The following is a 22,247-nucleotide window of genomic DNA, read 5'->3' on the forward strand; positions in this document are numbered from 1 at the left end:
CATGAATCTTGGTATTCCTTCCGGCGTAATAATCGTCATAATCATTGAAATATCCTGCAAATCAAGCATCCGGATCACTATCTTCCACGCAAGGTAGCTCCTCGAAGTCGGTCGCACGAGTACGTAGCTCATCACGAGCAAGGCACACCGCAATAGCGATGGTAAGGGCATTCCAGATCCCCTGGTGTTCATCTTTGAAATCGACTTGGACCTGGAAACTGACATGGGCGTTAGATCCTTTGGAGGAATCGACTGTGAGAACGAGAACCCAGGTGTTGATAATGAAGAGACCGTATACCACAGGAGGGTGGCGACGGTAGGTGTGTCGAGGAGGGGTCTGGGGCTCTTCGGGTAGAGAGGGCGATGGGGAATCTGAATGGTATGACTCCCTCGAAAGCATCGTTGTCTTAGGGAGTACTCCTGCCGAGATACCAGGGCTCTTAAATCCAGGTTCGATCTTGACAGCGACTTCATGGGTTTCGGTGGTTGGAACTACGTTTCCACTTTGAAGATGTGAGCCAAGTCGGCTCTGAGTAGGCGTCAGCCACCCCCCAAACGATGTCGGCCCATCGTCCGGCTCAAGTTTGATTTTCGGAGATGCGAATACACTGGGCTTGATAACATCCCAGAACTGAGGGTTTCTATCCTCTCGGAGGAACTCTCGCTGAAGCTTTGCGAGAGCTCTCATACGTTTCTGGATGTGCTCGGTGATCTCATCTTCCAGCATTTTCGTGTCTACAATTTCCGTTAGAATGTTCGGAACAATGCGTAGATGCAGGTAGTCGCCGTCCTGTGCTGCCCAGCTCAGATACTTGTCGAGCTGTTGTTTGATGAGCTGCGGTACCTTTATCCGATGGCCACTCTGAATGGTTGTCCTGGTCGTTGCTGTGAGGTCCATGAGACGGATAAGGGCGGTTGTTGCTGAAAAAGAGTGAGCAATGTACTCCATAATAGGAGGATAAATATACCTCGAAAGTTATTTGAGTGAGCATAGATGATAGGAGGAAACTCATCCGAAGTTTGGAATACAATGTCTGAGATGGGCACTCCTCTAAGATCGACATCCCACGTCGATGGAAGCATGGGCAGATCCTGTCGCATATACAATATCTCAAAGAGTCGTTCTTCAGCAGGGGCCCAGGTACTGGCACCGGGATATCGCTCCTTTTCCAGCTTCATCAACTCTTCCATGCTGTTAGAACAAGCGACCCCTTCTTCATCTTCTTCGTCGATGGTCAGGAAACTGAGTTGGACATCTTCATCATCATAGCTCGTGGGACTCGACATCTTGTGGGTGTCTGCATCATAGTTGAGTCTCTTACGAGGTGAGACCCGAGCCGTCGGGCTCAAAGAACGCTTTGATTTGGTGTGTTTTTGCATTTTGGGTGTTGCTTGTGCATGAGGGCGGATCTTGAGATCGATGTTCTCGTTGTTTTGTTTTTGTTGTGGAGAGGAAGAATAGGCCTCGTTTTGTGTTGACGAGAAGGAGTAATTGTTGCACTGCGAGTACCCGTGAGACAACTGAGTTGGGGAGATGTCACTTCAACCCAGGTCAATGGTTTTCGCCGAATATGCTATAACAAATAGATAGGAAGATTCTAGAAGTTCTAAAATAGCCTCTGTTAGTGTTAAAATATTTAATATTTGATTCCAGTCACGAAATGACCTCGTGGAGTGAAATGATATTCACCTTCTTACACTGCTGGATGCGGGGCGTGCATCTATAGCATCTACAATCCCCACACCCCTCCCGGAAGTTCACTTTTGCCGTTGAAGCCAATCAGAGCCAGTCATCGAATTTCTTCACATCCCAACTCAACTATCGCCGACCACTTTTGAAAGGGCAAAACGACGACCATGGCAGAGGTAGCAAAGACTGTAGCTCGCCAATTGCCCGGCTTCAAGCTGGGCCAGAAGCAGGTTTTTCTGTAAGTGCCTTTGATCCATCTCTACCTACAAATTCTAACAATCTCTAGGCCAAACCATGTAATCACCTTTCTTCGAAAAGATCACCTCCCACCAAACGAGGCCACTTTCCAGGTCCCTCTACGATTCACAAAGTTCGATCTCCGAGATTACCTCTGGAACCTATACAATGTCGAGGTCACAAAGGTCCGATCATACGTCAAGCAGCAACCCCTAACCCAGCGCAACTCCCACTCGCGCTCGTGGTACCGCCCCAAACCCCTCAAGGTCATGACCGTCGAATTGGCAAAGCCCTTCCAATGGCCCGAACTTCCCGAGGACAAAACACCCTGGAGTAACCAATTGTTCCAGATGCGCGAGGATATGCTGGAGAAGCGAAATAAGGAGCATATTGCGCAACAGCGATTCGAAATTCCTCTCAAGAGCAAGCAGCTCCCGTCGAAGGAGAGACAAGAGTTGGCCAATATGGCACAAAAGCTGTTATCGGGAGAGGAGAAGTGGACCAACGATGTTATCTTGGATCCTAAATGGGAGAAGTTACTGAACAAGGAGGAAGCAGAGGTTAAGAAGGACGCAAATGAAGCTTAAACGACTACGACAGGCGAATTACGACTTGAAACTGCAGGAAACTGCTAATGAAAGAGGCGCCAATTCTATGAGGAGCCACGCATGATGGACCTCTGTAGGATAAGCGGGCATCATAACTGTACATTATTGTAACTAGTCTTGGATGGGCAATGCATGCAGGCGGGTTAAAGATTATGAGCGCAAATATAGACGCTGAAAACTCGTATATTCTTCGTCACATTATTCCATGTCGTGCCAATGTTCGGGCTGTTGAAAGCGCAAGACTTCATTCCCCCAGGCCCACCAACCAGCAGTCAAGTTACGAGCAAAGATCTCGAGGCCAAGACATTCTTTGCCGACGACATCTTGAAAGAGGCCTCGCAGATTGGGCTTCCGTGAGTGGGCATCAGGGACTGCCACGATGATTTTTGACCCGAGAGCATCTGGCTTCTTGCTCCCGATACGCTTCGCTATAATGAGCTTCTCCCATGGCTTCCTCCATGTTGACTCAATGTCGTAGAGCGGTTCACCCGACGCAGCAACCTTGAGCCACGTCCATTCAGTCACAAACTCGAGACCCCAAGCAGCGAACACCCCTGTTGGGGAAGTCAAAAAGTCGTGAATACTGTGTTTATTAGTGACCCAGACGGCAACTAGTCCATCTGGTGCAAGATGAGAAGCTAGAGGAATGTGTAGCAAAAGGTCGCGCATCTCCTTGAGATTTGATACAGTAGCATAATTGTCTGTCTTTCTCCTGGCAGATCGGTTTGGCCACGGAGGATCTAACACAACAAGATCAAACTTGGGAGCTGACATGTGAAAAGTATCACGCAAAGCCTCTATAGAGCCATCAAGAAATTCGGCTTTGTCAGGTATCAAAGGCGGCAGAGCGGATACTGACGGTGGTTGTTGTGGCTGAACAAGCCGGTCCCGATGGAAAGGTCCAGAATATGAGTATGTGCTGGCAAGGTCCTGTAAAGCGCTGCTGACCGTTTCAGTGGTCATGAGCTCAGCCAACTGCGCGCCAGGAGACGCTGTCGCAAATGCCGAGTGATCGCCTCCTCCATGCCGGGGCTCCGGGGTCGGAAACGGACTCGCGCGGGGCTCTGCGGAGACGATGCGGCGGCGGGGGACCTGAGACGGGAGAGCCTGGCTCTCTTCTAGAGACGTGGGGATGTCTAGAACAATGAGGCTCTTGTCTGGGCTCTCAAAGAGAACAGACGAGTTTCTGTGGCTGTTGGCCTCCATAGCGGACTCGGATGACTATTCTTCCACCTGCATTGGCCTTTGCTTAACCCGCGGTTGAAGGAATAAATTCGCGGCGATGGTCGGCAAACCTCGGCTCGGTTATTGATCACCGGGACCGTTAAGCCTCGCTATGCCCTGACAGCCCTGACCTGGCTGTGAATCTGCTGAGAAACGACAAGTTTTCAGTGGGTCATCAGCGCAGTAACCCACTGAAGCGACAAGTCTTGGACCCTTGATGGCCTAATTCCTCTATTTTTCTAGGGTTCTGGGGGATCTCCATTTCCGCGGGCGTGACCACCTTTGCTAAGGTAGTGGAGGTCATTCACTTGTAAAAAAACCAGTGGGGGGCCTGTATTCGCCCACTGAGCGTCGGTTTAATGACGTCCAAGCCGCCTCTGACCGGGGAAATTCTGCCGCGCCGCATGCCGGTATCATCTCCAAAATCCTCTCGTCCCCATATCCGAACTGCTTCATCCTCCCCGCAAAACCTGTTTCTACTACTAACTCCTCCTCCAACTTTTTGACAAGATCACCACCGAAACCGAAATATCTCAGTCGCGTTGGCTTCGAATACCGATCCCCATTCGACTCTGCCACGGCATGTCGCGCCCGTAGGCCTCGAATCCGTTCAACAAGGTCAGGCACGTGCTTCTGCGAGCCTCGGGGCCATGTCCTCTGCCGACGCTGCTCAGATGGAGCATGCCTCAATGGCCGATGTTGCGCGCAATAGAAATATTCAGAGCCATGTCTCTTCTCACACATCCAGCAAGTCGCCAAAAGAGCCTCCTGTGTGTCCTACGGACCAGGAGGCTGTAGCACCAAAGGCACAAATGAACAGCTTTGAATATGTGTGGAAATCTGGAGTTGCGGGCGGTTTAGCTGGCTGCGCTGTAAGTTTGTCAAGGTCGAAGACTGAGGTCTCCAGAGGTTTCTGACTGTTTGGAATAGGGCAAAACTGTCGTTGCGCCATTGGATCGAGTAAAGATCCTCTTCCAGGCCAGCAATCCACGGTTCGCAAAATATACAGGATCATGGGTTGGTGTCGCAAGCGCCATGAAGGACATCCATAGATATGAAGGCATCACTGGACTCTACCGTGGACACTCAGCGACTTTACTACGAATCTTTCCTTACGCCGGTATCAAATTCCTCGCATACGAACAAATTCGAGCCATTATTATACCCGATAAACACCATGAGACACCAATGAGAAGACTCCTCAGTGGAAGTTTGGCTGGTGTCACCTCCGTCTTTTTCACATATCCTTTAGAAGTTATGAGAGTACGACTTGCCTTCGAGACTAAACGTGACGGCCACTCTTCTTTGTCATCAATATGTCGTCAGATTTACAACGAGCAACCCGTTCAGAAAACAACCGCGACTCGACTACCTAATGCGCCTGCAACAGTAACTGCTGCAGCGGAAGCGACAGCAGCGACAGTTGGCGCCATTGCTCCTCAAACAGGACTTATCAACTTTTACCGAGGTTTCGCTCCCACCGTTATGGGCATGCTTCCATATGCGGGCATGTCTTTCTTAACTCACGATACTGTTGGTGATATCCTCCGATCGCCTCGTTTTGCGAAGCACACGACATTACCGAAAAAGGCAAACCACCCTGAAGGAAAGCCAGCCCCCTTACGATCATGGGCCGAGCTCACTGCTGGTGGAATCGCCGGTTTGATCTCTCAAACGGCGTCATATCCTCTTGAAGTCATTCGACGACGAATGCAAGTTGGCGGTGCCGTTGGTGACGGCCGTCGATTGAGGATAGGAGAGACCGCTGGTATGATCTTCCGAGAGAGGGGTATTCCTGGTTTCTTTGTTGGCCTCACCATTGGATACGTCAAGGTGTTCCCAATGGCGGCGGTCGCATTCTACACGTATGAGCGCATGAAGCTTGTCTTTGGCATATAGATGTATTTGAGTACTACAGAACCATTGGAGGTCAGGATTGATTTGGCGTTGACGGAGTCATTGCGCGGAATGGAAGCGGAATTGCACACATCTTTTGGGATAGGTCTTTGATGAAGTCGAATAGGGGCATACGGCTAGGTGTACATACAACAAGAAGTACAATACCTTGTGGCGTTATGAGCAAGGTTTTCACGTGTGGAAATATGTCTATTCCCATCCAATATCCGTGAACAAAGGCTCTTTTGCTGTTTCATGGCGGTGCCCTTGCCACACGCTATAAGATGAGGCAGCGGCCTCCGTGGTATCTTTGTGGTGTAATTCGTTCTGAATAGCGCCCCTTTTCTCATACTCTTACTAGATCTGGGAACCCGACGCCCTGTGAGCGTGGGATGTCGTCGTATTACTCATCGGGCTAGGAGTTCACCAGACCAAACAGCCGGGGCGAGTAAGTGATCTGCACGAACTGGCTTAACGCCGTTGAGAGAGCTAACGCTTATCCCAGGTGAGGGATCGCAGTTTACGGTTATGGCTCGCCCGCACGTGCCAGGCTTCCAAGGGTTTTCGATGTCATATTCTGGCTGTGCAGACTCGAGATGGATGGGGCGTGAAGGGTAGTCGTGGCGCCAAAGTGCTGGTGTATAGCTAGATGCGGACTAGAAATCATGGGTGTGCGACGGCTTCTAGAAGTTGGGGTTGGATCGATGGCAAGTATCTGTACTTGTGAGTGAGTTGAGCATGGGGGTTCTAAGTAAGTTGTCCGTCAATGATTAGTGTTTATGATCCCTGGATTTAGAGTATTTGTGCTCAGACATTAGAGACTGGGGTCAAATACGAGAAGATGCAGGTGAGCTATCTATGAATTGGCAAGTTTAGACTGTATCGTCAATCTGACAGACTTTTTCTTCATACTTGTCCAGCGAAGGAAACACTGTTATGTGCTCTATGACGTGGCTCACATGCAAGTTCTCTAGCTGCATCTTCATGGTGTTGTGGCTATACCGGCAGTTGAAACAGAGTTACAAGTTACCCAAGAGAAACATGAGGACTTACCAATTAAAACATCCCAATGCACAGTAAGCACGCCAAACATGCATAGACGAATTACTACGCAGTAGGCGACATTCAATACTACTGTACAGTCACATGAAATGTTGTTCAGTAGGTAGCGTTCTGACTAGCAATACTCCCCGAGTAATTTACCTACCCTAGGGCACTCCGAGTCGTCGAGTCAAGCTGCCCGGGTATGACGGTAATAGCGGATCAACGTCAACACCACCAGAAACATGATCTACTTGATGCATACAATGCAAAACGCGGGGCGACCAGTCGCATCATTATACAGAACGTGGATTGGTGCTGATTCTGCTGTCAATTGACGTTGAAGTTGAAGATGAGTTTATAGACCGTTGATTGGCCACATATGTGCCTGACCAATGACAGCCCGGTATAGGTGAAGCTAAGGGAGCTTGCCAAAATTCCAGGCACAGCCTCAGCTTTAGCCTTTCATCTTCACTTCATCAAAGCTTCACCGGCAACAAGCACGCTGGACTCTCGATTCGCGAACCATTTAGATTCTAGTATTCATCAATTGGTGTTCCTTGACTAGCACAAACACATAGAGAGTCTCTTTCAGCCGTGCTCCCTACTCCCGCGCGTCCATCTTCATCATGGCGTCCGCCGCCGACCTCGACGGACTCGTCCTCCTTCGCCAATCCATCTCCTCCAACGCGCCCTTCATCCCCACAGCATCAGCTGATGCTTCTGCAACCGAAGTTCCCCTATCACAGGCGACGTACTTGCGATTCCCCGATCGGGATGTCGCTGTTCCCATCGACAACCCGACGCGCTTTGTGTCGCAAGACAAGCCCGTCGACCTGCGCAGTATCTACTTTGCTTGGCTGAATCGCGAAGTCGCTATCCCTGAGTATAATGCTTCTGCGACAAAGCTTAACGAAGAACTGGCAGCTGCTGGTGGCTCGGGGAAGGTTCAAAATTTGGGTTTCATCGAGCGTTTGGATCTGATTACCTGGCTCGAGGGTGCTAGCGAGGAGAGCGAGTACATCAAGCCTTTGCCCAGTGACAAAGATGCGGCGGCTGCTGGCGCGACCGCAGCTGCGAAGACGGGTGCAGTGACTTCAACTGCTCAGTCGCGATCTGGTCGTGGTACTATGGACCCGAGACTGGCTGGTATCTACAACAGCGAACGAAAGATGGGCGATCGCAACACCGTTTTAAGGGGCATCAAACCTACGGTAAGTCCTTGCAATTTGAGAAACCCTTGAGTTTTGGTCTGACCTCGTTAGGACTTCTCCCATGTTCGCAAACTTGCTGCGCCTTTTATCCAGAAGAAATACCAGTCTAGCTCCAGCATTCCCACTAACCCATCACTAGCCCTTAACCAAAAACCCCCTACAAGACGACCAGACCCTATTATTCTTCTATCCCCCTCTGCTTCTTCTTTGCTTCGCCTATCAAATGCTCGATCGTTCCTCGAGGACGGCAAGTTTGTGCCTACTGATGGAGGTGGTGCGATGAGCAACATGCTTCATGTGCAGCGCATCATCCCCTCCATTGACCCAAACCGCCCAATGCGTTTCATTCTTGTAGAGGGTCCTGAAGCGTTCAAGCCCGAATACTGGAACAGAATCGTGGCAGTCCTCACCACTGGCCAGACTTGGCAGTTCAAGAACTACAAGTGGAGTGACCCTAACGAGCTCTTCAAGCACACGCTGGGCATCTATGTCGGTTGGCGAGGAGAGTCAGCTCCGGATAATATCCGCAACTGGGGTCACCGCGTCCTGTCCACTGGCATTGACCGATGGCGAGGAGAGGGCCACGACGCTTCACGATTCCGTGATAAGGAGATCGTGGAGCAGATCTGGAGGGCCATTGAAGAGAACATGCGATACAGGGGTTGGAAAAAGGACAGGGCCCCCTCATCGATATAGTCGAAGGACTCGCATTTCTATTGCACATGAAGTATTGCTAAAGACACGAGGCTCCCAGTGGATGGTTGCTTCACATAATGGAGCTATGATCCAAATGGGAGAGAAAAGACTTGCATTCCCGTCTGTACCGAACATGCCTACAGGGTGGCGAGGTACAGGGGATTAAAAGCGATGGCGTTAGAACGGCTTTTTTGCTATGTAGACATATTTATCTAGTCTAACTGTACGATCTGTGGCGAGTGGCATACAGGATTTCAGAACCCAGATCAATTGATATTTTGTTTTTACAGCGAGTGTCAGTATAGCATCAACAAGTGTTGAAGTGTTCTCATTGTGGAGTCAGACGTTACCCTGTTGCTACTGTTGTGTCAGCGGCATATAGATGTCGTTTCAACGTCTGCGACTCCGCGATGCCAAACTCTACCCTCCTTATCGACGATGATACCCAAGGAGCAGCATCGACTTGCTAGCAGCCTGGCACGAAACTGCATCCTTTCCATAGCTTACTTCCTCCATAATATCCGACTGGACGGTCACATATCAATTGCACACACATGCTTCTCTAGTTAACTCTACAGTTCACCGAGTCAAAGCTCCCCAAGCAGAGCAACGCATCGCGAGTTTTAGTCACGACATATCGATTTGCACAGATCCTACAGGCTGGAAAGGTTGCAGAAACCACGTATCTACGCCCGCAACAAAGACCCCAGTAACTACATGACAGCGACTTGTCTATGTCAGTATGTAGCGGCAAGTAGGGCTTGACCTTGTCGATCGGCACTGCACACCCCCAAGGCAAAACCTCTTGGTCCAGAGCTTCTATCCAATGTCGAGCTTGAACTTGGGCGACCAATCTTGAGCTAAAAGCCTTCAGCTTATTCCTTAACTAAGAGTGCTCCCCACAGAGCTTGCTACTGGCGAGTATGGGGGGAAGTCAAGAGGTGCAGCACACGAGTCAGTCGTTTTTGTTAGGTCCAAGATATTCCCGGGCTGTCAGACTGGGAGGTCGTCATAAAGTCATGCGAAAACCTGTCCAGAGCTATGTATCAGGTGGTCACTACTCCGTAGGTGCACTTGAGTCAAGCCCTGCCAGTTTTATCCCGCTGGTAGTCAAATTCGAACATGCTGGCGCGTATTTGGCCATTTATGTCTTGGGGCAATGATAACAAGTAGCGTAATGAGGTCTTAGCCACGACACAGGAGTCGAAGCTCTTTTCAGTGAGCACAGCCACGATAAACCTCACATAATTTCATTCCTTTGTTCACCGCATACAATAAGGTAGCATTCAGCATGTTGAATAGGAAATGCTCCGTGGGTTAAGAGAGATGGCGCCCAAGCATTGTCCACTTGCTTGGCGGCCGACGGCTTCTAGTGAGTGAAATCGCACGATGGATTCCCGCGGTGGGTGGACTTGGTGGATAGTAACTACGCTTGGAAAGAAAGTTGAGCACGGATTTCAGCCCAGGAAATAGGGGGCACTCGCTGCATGTTTGAGGCAGCTACTAGCTATTCATACGAGTTGCATTACACGGCTGAGAAATACAACCTCTAGCGCCCTATAGCGACATGCCTGTCGACATGCATATCTTGTATACCAAGATACACATATCATCGAGCCAAGACGTGATTGAGACCTGGAAAATCAATCCCGAATGTTGGCTCCCGTCTACCAGATCGCCCGCTAGCCGCGTACTGCTGTCCGCAAGGCTAGTCAATGGCCAGGCCTCACTCTACAAGGGCGCATCCTAGTCTGCCCTGATGTTGTACAGGAGTCATTATTAGTTCGCCGACTAGAAAATCGCACCTCCGTAGCCTGACCTTGCTCGTTTTCATATCCGGTGGAGGGACCATATAATAGATATGATATAGTTACGCTTGCACTGGAGTTCGGGGTTCGCCGTGCCTAAACCTGTACTTGAGTGCCGATATGAAGGGTCTGCCACAATGCCGACAATTTCGTAATCACCAAGTGCCGTGACACAGGAGCTCGCGCCAGTAGGCCTACTAGCCGTCTAGCTGGCGATCGTACAAGGCCGTTGTCTTTGCAGGCGAACCAGGATAACGGTAAGGCTGTAGGCATGAGTATGAATCGTGCTGGAAGCTCAGATTTGAGGTCACACGTGACTGTCAATCTGCAATGACAGAGCATCCATCGGGCAGCTGTATCCGCAGCTAAGCTAGGATATCGAGTCAGAGCCTCTGGTCTAAGTGACGGGAGCGAAATTGTTGGTCGTCTGATCTGATGTTTTGAACAAGACGGGATTGTCTGCAGATTTTGTGGATATCGTCATCCCGGAATGGTTAGACGGATCTCTTCCGTGATCGCTTACCTCGTGCGATGCACATGGCAAAGTACATTGTACCCTCTCGCGTGGCAACTTAAAAAGCAGCATGAACAGGGGGACCGAATCAGATTGATTTGGAACCCTGCAGATGTTGGATTTTCGCGAATGTTGTTGGTACGGAGAAGGAAGGATCTGGCGAAACAATGGATGTTCATCATACACAAGTTTCGTGACTCCACGAGAAGGCTGAATGTTTTGTCGACCGGATTGGGCGCTTTGTTTACGATTTCGTACCTACCTACCTTACCCAGGTGTCGGGGCTCCGCAGAGCCCGTAAGTACGGGATGTACGGTACATGTGAAACTTTGACCAAGGTATCGTGGACAAGTCTAACGACGACCAAGCTGCCACCGAGGAATGATGCGTCATGCGGTGCTCAATTTGGAGTTGTAAAGCGTTTCATTATGGTTCATGGCTCTCAATGCAGAACTGCAACGGGACTCTGGGTTGAAAACGTCAAGTCGAACCACCCGCCTCAGTCTAAGCCTTTCATACACGTCTTCATGGCCAATCGTTCTCAACGATCAAAACAATCCGCCCAGGTAAGGCCAGCCAACGAGAAGTCATCCCGAAGCTTCAAGAGCTGTAGTGGATCGCGCGGTAGCACAAGCAGCTTTGACGTCGGCAGACTCTCGGATAGCGAGGGCCTAGAAGAAAAAGAGAGGCAAATCAACGGCGACGCCTTGACTGAGCATCGACTAGTACCGGTACAATTGGTGAGTTGAGGAGCATCGTTTGAACTGCCGTGACAAGTTTCCGGGATCGTTGGGCTGATATGAGGCCTAGAACGTGAGCATGATACGTAGGTTACAGTGAAGAGAGAGAAAAAGATGCCTAAGCGACTCCACAGCTTGGTTGTCACAAACGCGTGGCTCTCTCTAAACCCACGTGGCGGACCCCGCCAGAACCAACCAGGTAATACTGCTAAAATCACGCCTCCCACCCTCGTTCGTTTTTGCTTTTCCCTGTTTTGTTCTTGGTGTTGTTGCTTCTTCAACTGGGGATCTGCAAATCGTCAATACCGCCACTTCATTACCTCCTTTCCGGTACTGGACTCAGATGGTGCTGATCGCTGACAAACGTGTGAAATGCGCGCGTAAACGCGTCATGCCTGGCCAGGGATATTGATAGCCTTGTTGGCCCATAATGTACCGCTGTTCGAGACTCAGGAATACCTATTTGATCAGATCATATATCCACAGAACAGAAACAATAAAGTGGAGTTGCACCGTCGTGTCCTCCGTACGCATTTGAGAGGCGGTGTTTCGAAGCGAAGGAGGGGACCCATTGCTTCGTATCTGTATGGCAGTTTTACGTGCAGCGGATTCCTTGCACGGCACGACAAGCTCAGTCATGGAGCCACGTGGGAATGCCGACCTGCTTGGAAAGGTGACCAGTCACAGTCACAGTCACACCAAGACACTTGAGAGTTGTGGATGGTGCCCTGATCAACTCGAACCCTGCGTCCCCAGTTTATACCCGCCGCGCTCACAAATGAGCTATGAATTGGATTTGGTGATCGTGGCTCAGGTCACTTCGTGATAGGGAAACGGATTGGCTGGCTTCTTGTCAGCCTTCATCTTCAGTTACGTTGCGGTGTAAGGATGTGATGAACGCCATGGGGACTCATCCTCATCTGCCAGATTGACTGGTCATCAAACCCGACTATTCCCACTCTGACACCTGCCCCGGCTCACTCACTCACCCACCCACAGTTGGATTGCTTGTTATTATCGTCAAGGGTTTCGCAACGCTTGTGCAGTTTCGTGTGTATGATGAGAAAACCCCGAAACATACCGTATCTTATTTAACAACATCCAGTCTGCTTATACATAAAGTCACTGTGATATGTGAGATGGGGAGACATGCAGAGTTTCTTGGCTCCTTGTCTACTGTACATGCCTTTGGAACTTGAGACCGTTGCTATCGATTCAGCAGAGATCGATCAGGCAGTGACATCAACGTGCAGGTCACCTCAACACCATTAAATTTTGACGATTCAATCCAACATTGATGAGGCTTGCTACTCCGGAGACAGGCCAAACAGGATCGGTTAACGGTTAATGATAACCGTGCCACTGAGAAGCACCTAGTCATTAGGCTACCCCTCTAGTCCCTGTACAGGGCTTGAATAAGTGGCACTTTAAGAGTCAGCATTGTAAACGGTAGATGTACCCGAGCGAAGGAATGTATCAAACAGACTAACACGGAGATAAAGGACAAATGTAGATAACTTATCCTCAAGAGGCGCAATCGGAAACCGCTGTTGTGAATTGATGGTGTTGTCATGTTCCTTCTCTAACTATGTCCTGTCGGCTTTTAGCCTCCTTCCAATAAATGGGTGTCTCGAACAGTCGGACAGAAGGTCACTCCCAAATTCCAATGCTTGACTCCTTCCCTGAACTAACGTTAGTGGATGCTAGGAAGTTACCGGGGTCTTTGGCTTCCTTGTTGGTCGCCCGTTTTTCCCCCCCTCTCCATTAGGCAGTATATTTCTGAAACCTGAGCCTCAGTCCCTCCAAGTTTCCTTCACCTTGATTCATACGAGACTTACTAGTGCTGTGAGGATTGCGGATACGTATCTCATATTGTTCAAGGTTCGGTACGTTGCAGGAGGAGATCAGCTGATCTAACGGCAAGACGACCGAGACGCTTCTCATCGGCGACAGATTCCTTGGCTCCTGGACGGAACTTTGAGTCGAGTTGAATTGCTCAGCCAGTCAAGATCCAAAGACCCTGGTCCATGCCGCGGAGACGAGTTTCCAGAAACCTTCTAGAAGGAGTGAGCTCGGAGCCAAAGAAGCCGCAGTGCTGCGAATCACAATTTCGCTTCGGCAGACATAAATCCACTGGCGTTCTTCTAAGCTGGGACGTGAGCCGAGCGTGACGTGAGCACCACAGAGCCGAGATGGATAATTTAGATACATACATACTGACAGTGACAGGCTTTTGTGTGAGATGCGGCTGGGTTGGTACATCTGCCCTGCCCGTTGAACCCAGCATTAATTAGTGCTTTGGGGTAATCTGGAGCAGCAGTCCAACCAAGGCTGAGTGCTACAGACACCTACATGACTACACCACACACCGTAGTGATCCTTCTACCAACCTTCTTGACACGCACACTCGCCAATGGATGGCTCTAGCTCTTGGGAAGCATGGTGGTAGACTAATGAGGTTCAGCGATACTCCGTACTCTAATAATCAATCTCCGACGGAGACACACACACTACCCACTACAGAGGCCAGAACGAGGTCAGAGCGATCTATGGCGTTCGTTAGCCACGATTTGCAACCACCAGTCTTTTCACTCTAACCAAAATCTGGCCAATTTGCGAGAACCCTGAATGCCGGACTTATGAGGCGCAAGATCACAGATTCTAGGAGTCAGGGAGTCGAGCTACCACGCTTGAGCATGGCACGAGGTAGCTATCAAGGAAGTAATCGGAGTGTCAATTCTGGGACGCCGACAATGCCGAATTCATGCGTCAAGACGAATCTGGTGTTTGATTCATTCGGGCATCTCCAGGTCGTTTCAAAAGTGTGTTTCAGTATCACCTCTAATCAAGGTGATTGACGGTTCCTGGTAAGATGAACAAGCATCAGCATCCCACACTCAAAACCGACGGCAGACACAAAACCCTGTCACTAATCTGAAAGACCACCGTAGCAATAAGCCAATGGCTCACAATTTGCGCATAGATATGGAGAGCTTGCAGCATGCCCATCAAATGAGGTGTGAATAACTCAGGAATAGCTTCGGATGCACGCTCCGATGCAATTTGGAAGCACTTCTTGGTGAAAGAAGCCGCGTGGGGCAGAGTAAGGGGCAGCCACGCCCAGCCGCGGCATGGTTGCATGCACAGGAACTTAGGCGCTTTGATCGCATGGCAGCAACGTGATGCGGTGGATGGAGGCACTGAGCATGGCTACAGGGAAGTTTACCAGCCGAAAACAGCCTAGCATGATGAATGGAATCCCTGGAGCCACGCGCATTCAAGGGGCCGGCTGAGAACTGATTGACTGTGGGAGGTGAGACAGACATGCACACGCCCGCGGCTCAGCAGCCACTCACTGGTTCACCATGCGAGAGAGAAGATTATTACCCAGCAGCCCAGATGGAATGGACGATGAGATGAACAAAGATAGGGACAGCACAGCACACTGAGCACAGCACACTGAGCACAGCACAGCACAGCACAGCCTTTTCAGACATTTCCCCCCTTTGCTAATTATTCGCTAAAATACAGGTCACATTTGACCGGGGCTTGCCTACATTCTACTGTGCCATTGCCTGTGGCTGTCCCGGTCTGACGTTCCGGTTCATGCCAGCATGCAGCAGTCCGGCTTGGTTTCTCATCGACGGGAATCTGTGTACAGTACGGAGTAGTTCGTACGTGGTACAAACCTGTCTCACCTATGGACTGACAGCAACGGGCTTTTCGCGCAAATCTACCATGTAAGCATTCCTGTCTAGGCGTCTGCTATAGTGCATTGCCGCCGACAAAGCGCTTTTGGATGGACTAAGGATTTTGGCGCTGGTGAGGCGATGTCCTCAATCGCTGTGATTTGCAATGAGGCGTCGACCCAGGCGACACTCGCCTCTCATGGTTGCACAAGAGACGCTCGTGGCGGGCAAGCCACCGGCGGAATCCGTACGGATCGCTACAGTGGTGGAAAACATATTCTACATATGATGATTCGAGCAAGGTCTTGAGAATGGTGATTTGATCCCGGCTTGAGTCGTCATACAACGCCTCAAAACCGCCGTTTTACTGTCAATCAGTTGTGTCTCGCTCCCAATGCCTGTTGCACGCCAACCGATCAGATCAGTCAAGCAATGTACTATACATACATGGTATGGTGTAGCAGGGTGCGGAGGTGCTGCAGTTTGCTTTGCAGACCGCTTGCAGATCAGCAAAAAATGGTGCAGGCATTCCGCAAAGCTCAAAGAGTCGAATAGTTTCAGCCTGTGAACCCTCCTCAACATATCTGATGCCCTAACGCGTTACGTACAGCGCTCTAGTGCATATATGTATGTAGTCCCAAATGCAACAATAACGCATATGAGCTATGAGGGCCCCAGCGTGCGTCAACACCAGACATGCAAGCTGCTGGAAGCGGATATGCTGTATGTCAAAGTCTAGCCAGCAGTGGATTTGGTGGTTTAAGCCCTACATTCTTTTCACAGCTGCAGTGTTGATGGGGCATGGCACTGGAAGAGAAGAAATTGAAGAGGAACAGATACTTAGGATTGACGAAAACCTATGTCAATTCGGATGATATGTTATCGTGATCAAAAAGCTTCATCTCGTTTGTCATATGGATATGACAATGCCATTGGGCTGGTGATATCAAAGGATTTTTTGTTTAGTGCCAACGCCCCTGTTCGCTTAAAGTACAGCTGCTGACGGGCTTCTCCAGCTTGTTGGTATGTATTCATACATACCGCAACTAACAACGTTAGTTGTTGATATCTGATATCTATTTTCCTCTGTTCTCCATGTTTCAGTCGGAGCCGACAGGCAATGTGCTGTACCAAAGGTACGGGACCGGGAGCATTAATGGCGCTACGAAAGAGAGACTACTGTTGGCCGAGAGGTTACCAAAAGCCTCTTTTTACGACTCAAGGGAATTGGTTCGTCAATTCTGCAAAAGAAGCTGTAGGTAGGTGTCTTGTGCTACGGGACGCTACGCTACGGCAGACACGGCGTGGTGAACATGCATCCATACATATGGCTACTGCCTACCTTACATAGGTAGAATGAGATGACCGGTCAGGCTGGCGACATGTCGATACACCAACTCCAGCGCGAAGATGCGCTGAAGCCCCAGGACATGGGGTCTTTTGTTCTGGAGACATGTTATCACTGGATTGAGAGTGAGAGACAGACAAGCAATTCAGGCCCCGGCGTTCCGAGACGGATTGTTGCACCATAGCATGAGAGACACAGGTGTGGTTGAAGATGGATGAAAGCAAGCAAGCCCACATGGAATAGACCCTTGTCTGCATTTTTCTTTCTGTTTCTTCTTTTTCTTCTCTCTCTCTGTCTCCGCTCTCTTGCTCGCTCTTTGATTCTTTTTTAGCTGCTGGAGATTTTCTACCCTTGCCCTGGTAGCTAGGTAGCTTCTTTACCTGCCTGCCTGCCTAGTAGTCGCGAGTGATTGCCCTGACCCTGACCTTGACCCTGGCTACTGCTTCTGCTACTGCTTGTTTAGTTTTAGTTGTGGAGAGGGAAAAGCCAAGGCCAAGACCATCACCATCTCCATTTCGCCCGCTATTCTCAGCGCCCACCTTTTGACCTCAGACAGACGAAGAGAACGGAGGTCGGGAGGGACCCACCAGGAGGGGAGGGGACCTTTTACAGTTAGGGCCACGCCCGTACATTCACTAGAGGGAATCCCGTTTGACACCCCACCCTCCCCCTCAATTCAGTTCAGTTCAGTTCAAGTTCAGTTCAGTTTAGTAGGGGTGGCCGGTCTTGGGGGGGGAGGGCTTCTGTACCTGTAGCAGTACAGTACCAGTACCTGTACCTGTGCCCGTACTCCCTCACCTTTTTTTTACCCTCTCTTTTTCTTTACTCTGGGGCTGCCAATCCCTAATCCCTATCCCTATCCTATCCTTTCCCTCTCTCTCTCTAGGCTGTCCAGTCCTGTCCTATTCTAGGTCCTGAGGGTATCTATCCTTTTCTTCCTTCACAGTCTGTGTCCCACTTGCTTGCGCTTACTTACACTTACACCTGGGTCTGTCTGGTCTTGCATGCTTTGACCTTTAGTTGGACTGATTTTCCTTCAACCAAACCAGACCAGACCAAAAAAATCCACATCCCACATCCACATCCACTTTCACTTGCACATCCACCACGTCCATCCATCCTCCTTCTTATTTGAACCTCTCCCACTGCCGTCACCGCAAAACTCCCCTCCTTCTGACCTTTCTCGTTCCCGTTAGATGGCCACTCAGTCGCAACACCAAAGGCCCACGGTTCACTCTGCCTCTCCTTCTGATACACCACTCGCACTAGACCACGACCAGGACCAGGATACAACCACGAACACACCACGCTCTTCTATTTCGGACCGTTCGCCTCTTCCTACACCTCTACCTCCAGCACACATCAACACCTCCGCTACCTCCGGCAATTCCTCTGCCTCAACCTCAGCCTCAACTTCAAATCCAAACCAGCCGGCCTACGTCCCTTATCATCCACAGCAGAGCCATCATCGCCATACGGCTTCCTCAGTTTCGAGATTGAACAACCGTTCTTCGACAAGCCTCTTTGCCCTGGCCGCTTCAGCTTTTGACCGCACACAAAACGCCATTGCTGCTATTTCAGAGCCTGCCATTCGACCTCGACAGTCTTCTGGTGCTCTTTCAAGACTCTCCTTGCTCACGAGCTCCTCACCCTCGTCGGAACCCTCCAGCCCGGACAAGTACCACCGTCTACGAAGTTCCTCAAACCAATCGCTTTCCTCGGGTGCATATCTGGACAGCAAAGTCGCTCCCCAGACTCTGCAGGCAAACAACCCGCCGTCCCAGCCTTATACGTCCACAGACCCGAACCTCCCGCCCCCTATCAAGTCCTCCACAGCAAACAAGATGCATCAGACTTCTTCGCGGTTGTTGCGCATGACGGACGATGACCGTCCATTCACAAAGGTACGCCCTGCTGTCCTACCCAACCTTGTTTGGTGTGCCTTTAAGGCGCCGTTTTACCTCGTGCGCGCACACGCGTAGCCTCTGCGCCATTGCGTATTCTTGAAACCCTGTTCCCCAAAAAGAAGGAAAGAAGAAAAAGAAAAAAAAAAAAAAAACACCCACTGACTGTTGCACAAATAGGATTTCAAGGATCTCTTCTCAACTCTTGTCGTCAGTTTGCTGCCGCTCTCAGCCCACCGTGTCCGATTGACCAAGGTTGAGTACACTTTTCTGTCCGAGGATGCCATCAACAACCTGGGCTCCCTGAAGTTCTCTCAATCCAACCGTATGCCAGATCCCAAGGATCCTTCTCGTATCGTCACAACCACCACAACCACAACCTTCTCCATGGCCAAGGACATGGCCCGCTCTATCTGTCAACGATTTTTGGAGGCTCGCTTTATCGAATCAGCAGATGGCAAATATCAGCAGGTTTACACGATGAAGGGCTCTGTTTGGCAATTAACTCCCAAGGGTATCACTGTTCTGGATAGATTCTGCGCTAGAAACGGCATCCAACAGAAGCAAGTGTCGGAATTGGCTAACCTCGCCTCCACCCAGTTGGTGTTGTTAGAGCGAGATCCACAGACTGATAAGCTTCTTCACGACCAAGGAACAATCGAGGTCATCTTCCGCCGCTTTGCTGGCTCCGAGGGCCGCAACATCAAGACTACCGTTAACGCCGCCGATTCAGACTCGCTGCATGACTACCGAGATGGCCTTACCGGAGTGAAGATGGCTGCCGAGCGCAAGGTGAACGGGAAGACATATCGTGACACCTTCACTGGCAAGGCTGCCACTGACTGGCTCATGGATTGCTCAACCATCGTGGACAAGCGAGAGACTGTTGAGGTGGCTACTCTATTCGTTGAGTACGAATTAATGGAGCCCGTGGCCCAGGACCGCGCTTATATGTCGCAAAATCCTGGGATGCAACCTGTTCCAACCCACCAAATACGCCATTTACCAACTCTCGCAACGCGGTAAGGATCTTGTCAGTGGTGCTGCCTCTCGGGGCCGACCTTCGGAGAGCGAAGGCGGTGCCGCATCTCAGCGAAACGGCATCACTAGGGACTCCAACACCCAGCGTCTGGACAAGATCCTCAACGACCCCGCGCTACGTCTCCTCTTCCGCGAGCAACTACGAGATACCCACTGCGAAGAAAACTTGTCCTTCTATCAAGATGTTGACGAGTTTGTGCGTAGCTGCAAGGCTGCCACAAGGGCGGCTCAAAAGTCGCCCAACACTAATGCCATGGACGGAATCAAGGAGATTATGGCCTCGGCATATGGTATCTACAACGCTTTCCTGGCTCCAGGATCGCCGTGCGAACTCAACATTGACCATCAACTGCGCAACAACTTGGCAACTCGCATGACCAAGGCCGTTGGACAGGACGTGGCCATGATTGACACGCTGCAAGAGGTGACGTCGTTGTTTGAGGACGCTCAAAACGCAGTGTTCAAGCTGATGGCTAGTGTAAGTTTTGACTAAAAACCGCCCCTCCAGCCTCCAATTCCGTTCTCGGACATGCCGATCAGAGCGATGATGGTGCAGAATGACAGATGGATGCTAACGAGAGGGAAAAAAATAGGACTCTGTACCAAAATTCCTCCGCAGCCCCAAGTACGAGCAGCAATTGCGAAACTACGAGTTTGACGTGGTCGGCCGAGGACCTGAGCGAAGCCAGAGCAGATCAAACCGAAAGTGATGATCTCCAAGGGATTTGACCTCAGACTGCACTAGGAAGGGCTGGCACTTGGCTGATGGCATGGCTAGCTACTGGCTGTGCTAGGCTTGAAAAGAAGGGAAATGAAAGCCTAATCCAGAAGCGAGCCGCCATGACCTGACCAGAAAAAGAAGCCTTCCTCACAGCGCTGGAGTACGAGCAAGCAAGCAAGCATTCTCACATCCATCATCTGCCTCATTTTTAAACGAACGAGTCATTTGCATAGAGACGTTTGACAGATTTGGCTACCCGAGCGTTTGCCACCTTCAAAACGATACCACATAGAGCCATACCTACCAAGCATTATCGGTGTTATTTGGGTTTTCCGAGCTATTTTATTACCTTTTATTTTTGCCTTTTGTTGTATTTTATTTGTCGCCTCGGCTTCCTTGTTCCAAGGCTAGCGTTCTGGGGGTCATGGTTATGCTATCCCTCCGCCTCCCGGCCCGGCTCTGCCTTTCCGACAACGGTCTCTTGTTTAAGTTCGGATGCCTCCGATCTTACTCGGCCGGTTCCTAGTTTCGGTCCCTATTTTTCTCATCGATTATGGACCCTCGATGAAAAAAAAAATCTTTTACGGGGACTAGATCGCGCCTGGGTCGGCCGCCGATACATCGTCGGGAGATATCAGGTCTTGGTATCGCCAAGCGAGGCATTGGGGGGTATTTGGTAGAAGTGATATCACAACAATGTGATGACTACTGCCTGCCTGCCTATGTCGAGTACTTACTTGGCTGAATCGAGAAGCGCTGCATTGGGTTTCCAAGACCGAGATTCCGAATCATGACTATGGATATAGGATGGACTTGAGTGTGCGATCGATTGATTGATTTGTACAGCGCGAAGAATGATTTTTGTTTTTCGTTTTTCGACGACCAAAACTCACGGCATCTATCTATGTTCTTGTTAGCTTTGTTGTTTGTGTTATTCTCTTCTTTTTCCTTCTACTTCTAGGAGGGGAGGGTGGTCCTATTTCTTCTCTACCTCACTCCGTCTCCCCCCCTCTCTCTCACTTTGTCTCTACTCATTTATTCATGCTACGAACGGGGCCACGTCGAGGAACCGAAAGTAATGCATTGCATTGGAAGGAGTCGGGTACATTTTACCAAACATTACACGGCGGGCCAGCGCTGAAAGACAATTGTACATAGAAAAAAAAAGAAAGAAAGAAATCTGAGCAGTCTCTCTGATGGATTTTGTCGAGAGGAATAAAGATGAAGAAATGAATTCGAGTCAAGCATGATCTGAACATCTTGTGAATCATGTCATGACTTTGTGCCTGCGCCTGTGATTGATTGGTATGGCTGGTGAGGAGTTTGTATAATGGACCATTCTATATAGAGAGATATCGGCTAAAGAACTTGAGAGGAATGTGTAGCCATAATTTGGACACACCAAGAATGCTGTGTTTGTTTCTGATAAGGAGATTGCTTCACTTGCTCAAATTATTTTTTGAGCACGCGATATGTCGCGATTCGATTGCATGTGCCGTGTCTGAACAACGATCAATCTCATCATGCATGCACGATCTACAGATACTCAACGTCTAGTGAGATAAAGATGCATACAATAGGGGCAGAGAGACGTTGACTGCATGTGCTCAATTAAACTACAAGACAATGACCTCTACGATTTTCTTCCCTTTTCTCCTTTCTCCTATGCTATGCTTATGATTTTGGGAGAAAAGCTTGTTCACAGTTCATGCCTCGGCACTCTTGACCCGAGAGTATTTGTCTCATTAGCCATAGATTGCATCAGAGAGAGGCTTCATGTTATTATTATCCCAAGCTGAAGTAGGTAGTAATCTAATCTTTTTGGACAATGTCTATCGTGTTAGTGTCATGTCTGAGGTATGTGGGGGTCAACGGC

The 22,247-nt window shown here is 49.9% G+C and overlaps 8 protein-coding genes across 9 annotated transcripts; 6 read left to right on the forward strand and 2 right to left on the reverse strand.

The window, feature by feature from the left end:
- Positions 1–61: 61 nt before the first annotated feature.
- FVEG_06187 (hypothetical protein) lies at positions 62–1,287 on the reverse strand (the record flags this gene model as incomplete). Its single annotated transcript, XM_018894478.1, has 2 exons — positions 62–921; positions 969–1,287. 2 exons carry the CDS (start codon positions 1,285–1,287, stop codon positions 62–64), a joined length of 1,179 nt encoding a protein of 392 aa, XP_018751564.1.
- Positions 1,288–1,805: 518 nt separating this feature from the next.
- On the forward strand, positions 1,806–2,752 carry FVEG_06188 (hypothetical protein). The gene is made up of 2 exons (XM_018894479.1): positions 1,806–1,928; positions 1,977–2,752. The coding sequence occupies exons 1-2, from the start codon at positions 1,858–1,860 to the stop codon at positions 2,512–2,514; spliced, it is 609 nt and encodes a 202-aa protein (XP_018751565.1). The 5' UTR covers positions 1,806–1,857; the 3' UTR covers positions 2,515–2,752.
- FVEG_15818 (hypothetical protein) lies at positions 2,556–3,785 on the reverse strand. Its single transcript, XM_018905035.1, has one exon. The coding sequence runs from the start codon at positions 3,739–3,741 to the stop codon at positions 2,734–2,736; it is 1,008 nt and encodes a 335-aa protein (XP_018751566.1). The 5' UTR covers positions 3,742–3,785; the 3' UTR covers positions 2,556–2,733.
- Positions 3,786–4,106: 321 nt separating this feature from the next.
- Positions 4,107–6,608, forward strand: FVEG_06189 (hypothetical protein). 2 transcript variants are annotated; one of them, XM_018894480.1, is made up of 3 exons: positions 4,107–4,631; positions 4,690–6,103; positions 6,161–6,608. In XM_018894480.1, the coding sequence occupies exons 1-2, from the start codon at positions 4,410–4,412 to the stop codon at positions 5,656–5,658; spliced, it is 1,191 nt and encodes a 396-aa protein (XP_018751567.1). In that variant the 5' UTR covers positions 4,107–4,409; the 3' UTR covers positions 5,659–6,103; positions 6,161–6,608. The 2 variants fall into 2 exon arrangements, with proteins under 2 accessions (XP_018751567.1, XP_018751568.1); XM_018894481.1 differs by having other exon boundaries at positions 6,166–6,551.
- Positions 6,609–7,160: 552 nt separating this feature from the next.
- On the forward strand, positions 7,161–9,227 carry FVEG_06190 (hypothetical protein). Its single transcript, XM_018894482.1, has 2 exons — positions 7,161–7,910; positions 7,962–9,227. Exons 1-2 carry the CDS (start codon positions 7,326–7,328, stop codon positions 8,604–8,606), a joined length of 1,230 nt encoding a protein of 409 aa, XP_018751569.1. The 5' UTR covers positions 7,161–7,325; the 3' UTR covers positions 8,607–9,227.
- Positions 9,228–11,356: 2,129 nt separating this feature from the next.
- Positions 11,357–11,768, forward strand: FVEG_06191 (hypothetical protein; the record flags this gene model as incomplete). The annotated part of the gene is made up of 2 exons (XM_018894483.1): positions 11,357–11,668; positions 11,766–11,768. 2 exons carry the CDS (start codon positions 11,357–11,359, stop codon positions 11,766–11,768), a joined length of 315 nt encoding a protein of 104 aa, XP_018751570.1.
- Positions 11,769–17,901: 6,133 nt separating this feature from the next.
- On the forward strand, positions 17,902–20,060 carry FVEG_06192 (hypothetical protein; the record flags this gene model as incomplete). The annotated part of the gene is made up of 2 exons (XM_018894484.1): positions 17,902–18,609; positions 18,790–20,060. 2 exons carry the CDS (start codon positions 17,902–17,904, stop codon positions 19,633–19,635), a joined length of 1,554 nt encoding a protein of 517 aa, XP_018751571.1. The 3' UTR covers positions 19,636–20,060.
- A 1,352-nt stretch (positions 20,061–21,412) lies between these two features.
- FVEG_06193 (hypothetical protein) lies at positions 21,413–21,529 on the forward strand (the record flags this gene model as incomplete). Its single annotated transcript, XM_018894485.1, has 1 exon — positions 21,413–21,529. One exon carries the CDS (start codon positions 21,413–21,415, stop codon positions 21,527–21,529), a length of 117 nt encoding a protein of 38 aa, XP_018751572.1.
- Between the last annotated feature and the right edge of the window lie 718 nt (positions 21,530–22,247).

The sequence above is a fragment of the Fusarium verticillioides genome, chromosome 2 (genome assembly GCF_000149555.1).
Source record: "Fusarium verticillioides 7600 chromosome 2, whole genome shotgun sequence".
NCBI lineage: Eukaryota > Fungi > Ascomycota > Sordariomycetes > Hypocreales > Nectriaceae > Fusarium > Fusarium verticillioides.

Bases quoted from the DNA above. Each gene is read 5' to 3' on its own strand.
- FVEG_06188 (XM_018894479.1), top strand. From the start codon at position 1,858: ATGGCAGAGGTAGCAAAGACTGTAGCTCGCCAATTGCCCGGCTTCAAG. The intron at 1,929-1,976 runs GTAAGTGCCTTT...AACAATCTCTAG, and splicing joins GGCCAGAAGCAGGTTTTTCT to GCCAAACCATGTAATCACCT.
- FVEG_15818 (XM_018905035.1), bottom strand. From the start codon at position 3,741: ATGGAGGCCAACAGCCACAGAAACTCGTCTGTTCTCTTTGAGAGCCCA.
- FVEG_06189 (XM_018894480.1), top strand. From the start codon at position 4,410: ATGTCCTCTGCCGACGCTGCTCAGATGGAGCATGCCTCAATGGCCGAT. The intron at 4,632-4,689 runs GTAAGTTTGTCA...TGTTTGGAATAG, and splicing joins GCGGTTTAGCTGGCTGCGCT to GGCAAAACTGTCGTTGCGCC.
- FVEG_06190 (XM_018894482.1), top strand. From the start codon at position 7,326: ATGGCGTCCGCCGCCGACCTCGACGGACTCGTCCTCCTTCGCCAATCC. The intron at 7,911-7,961 runs GTAAGTCCTTGC...TGACCTCGTTAG, and splicing joins TAAGGGGCATCAAACCTACG to GACTTCTCCCATGTTCGCAA.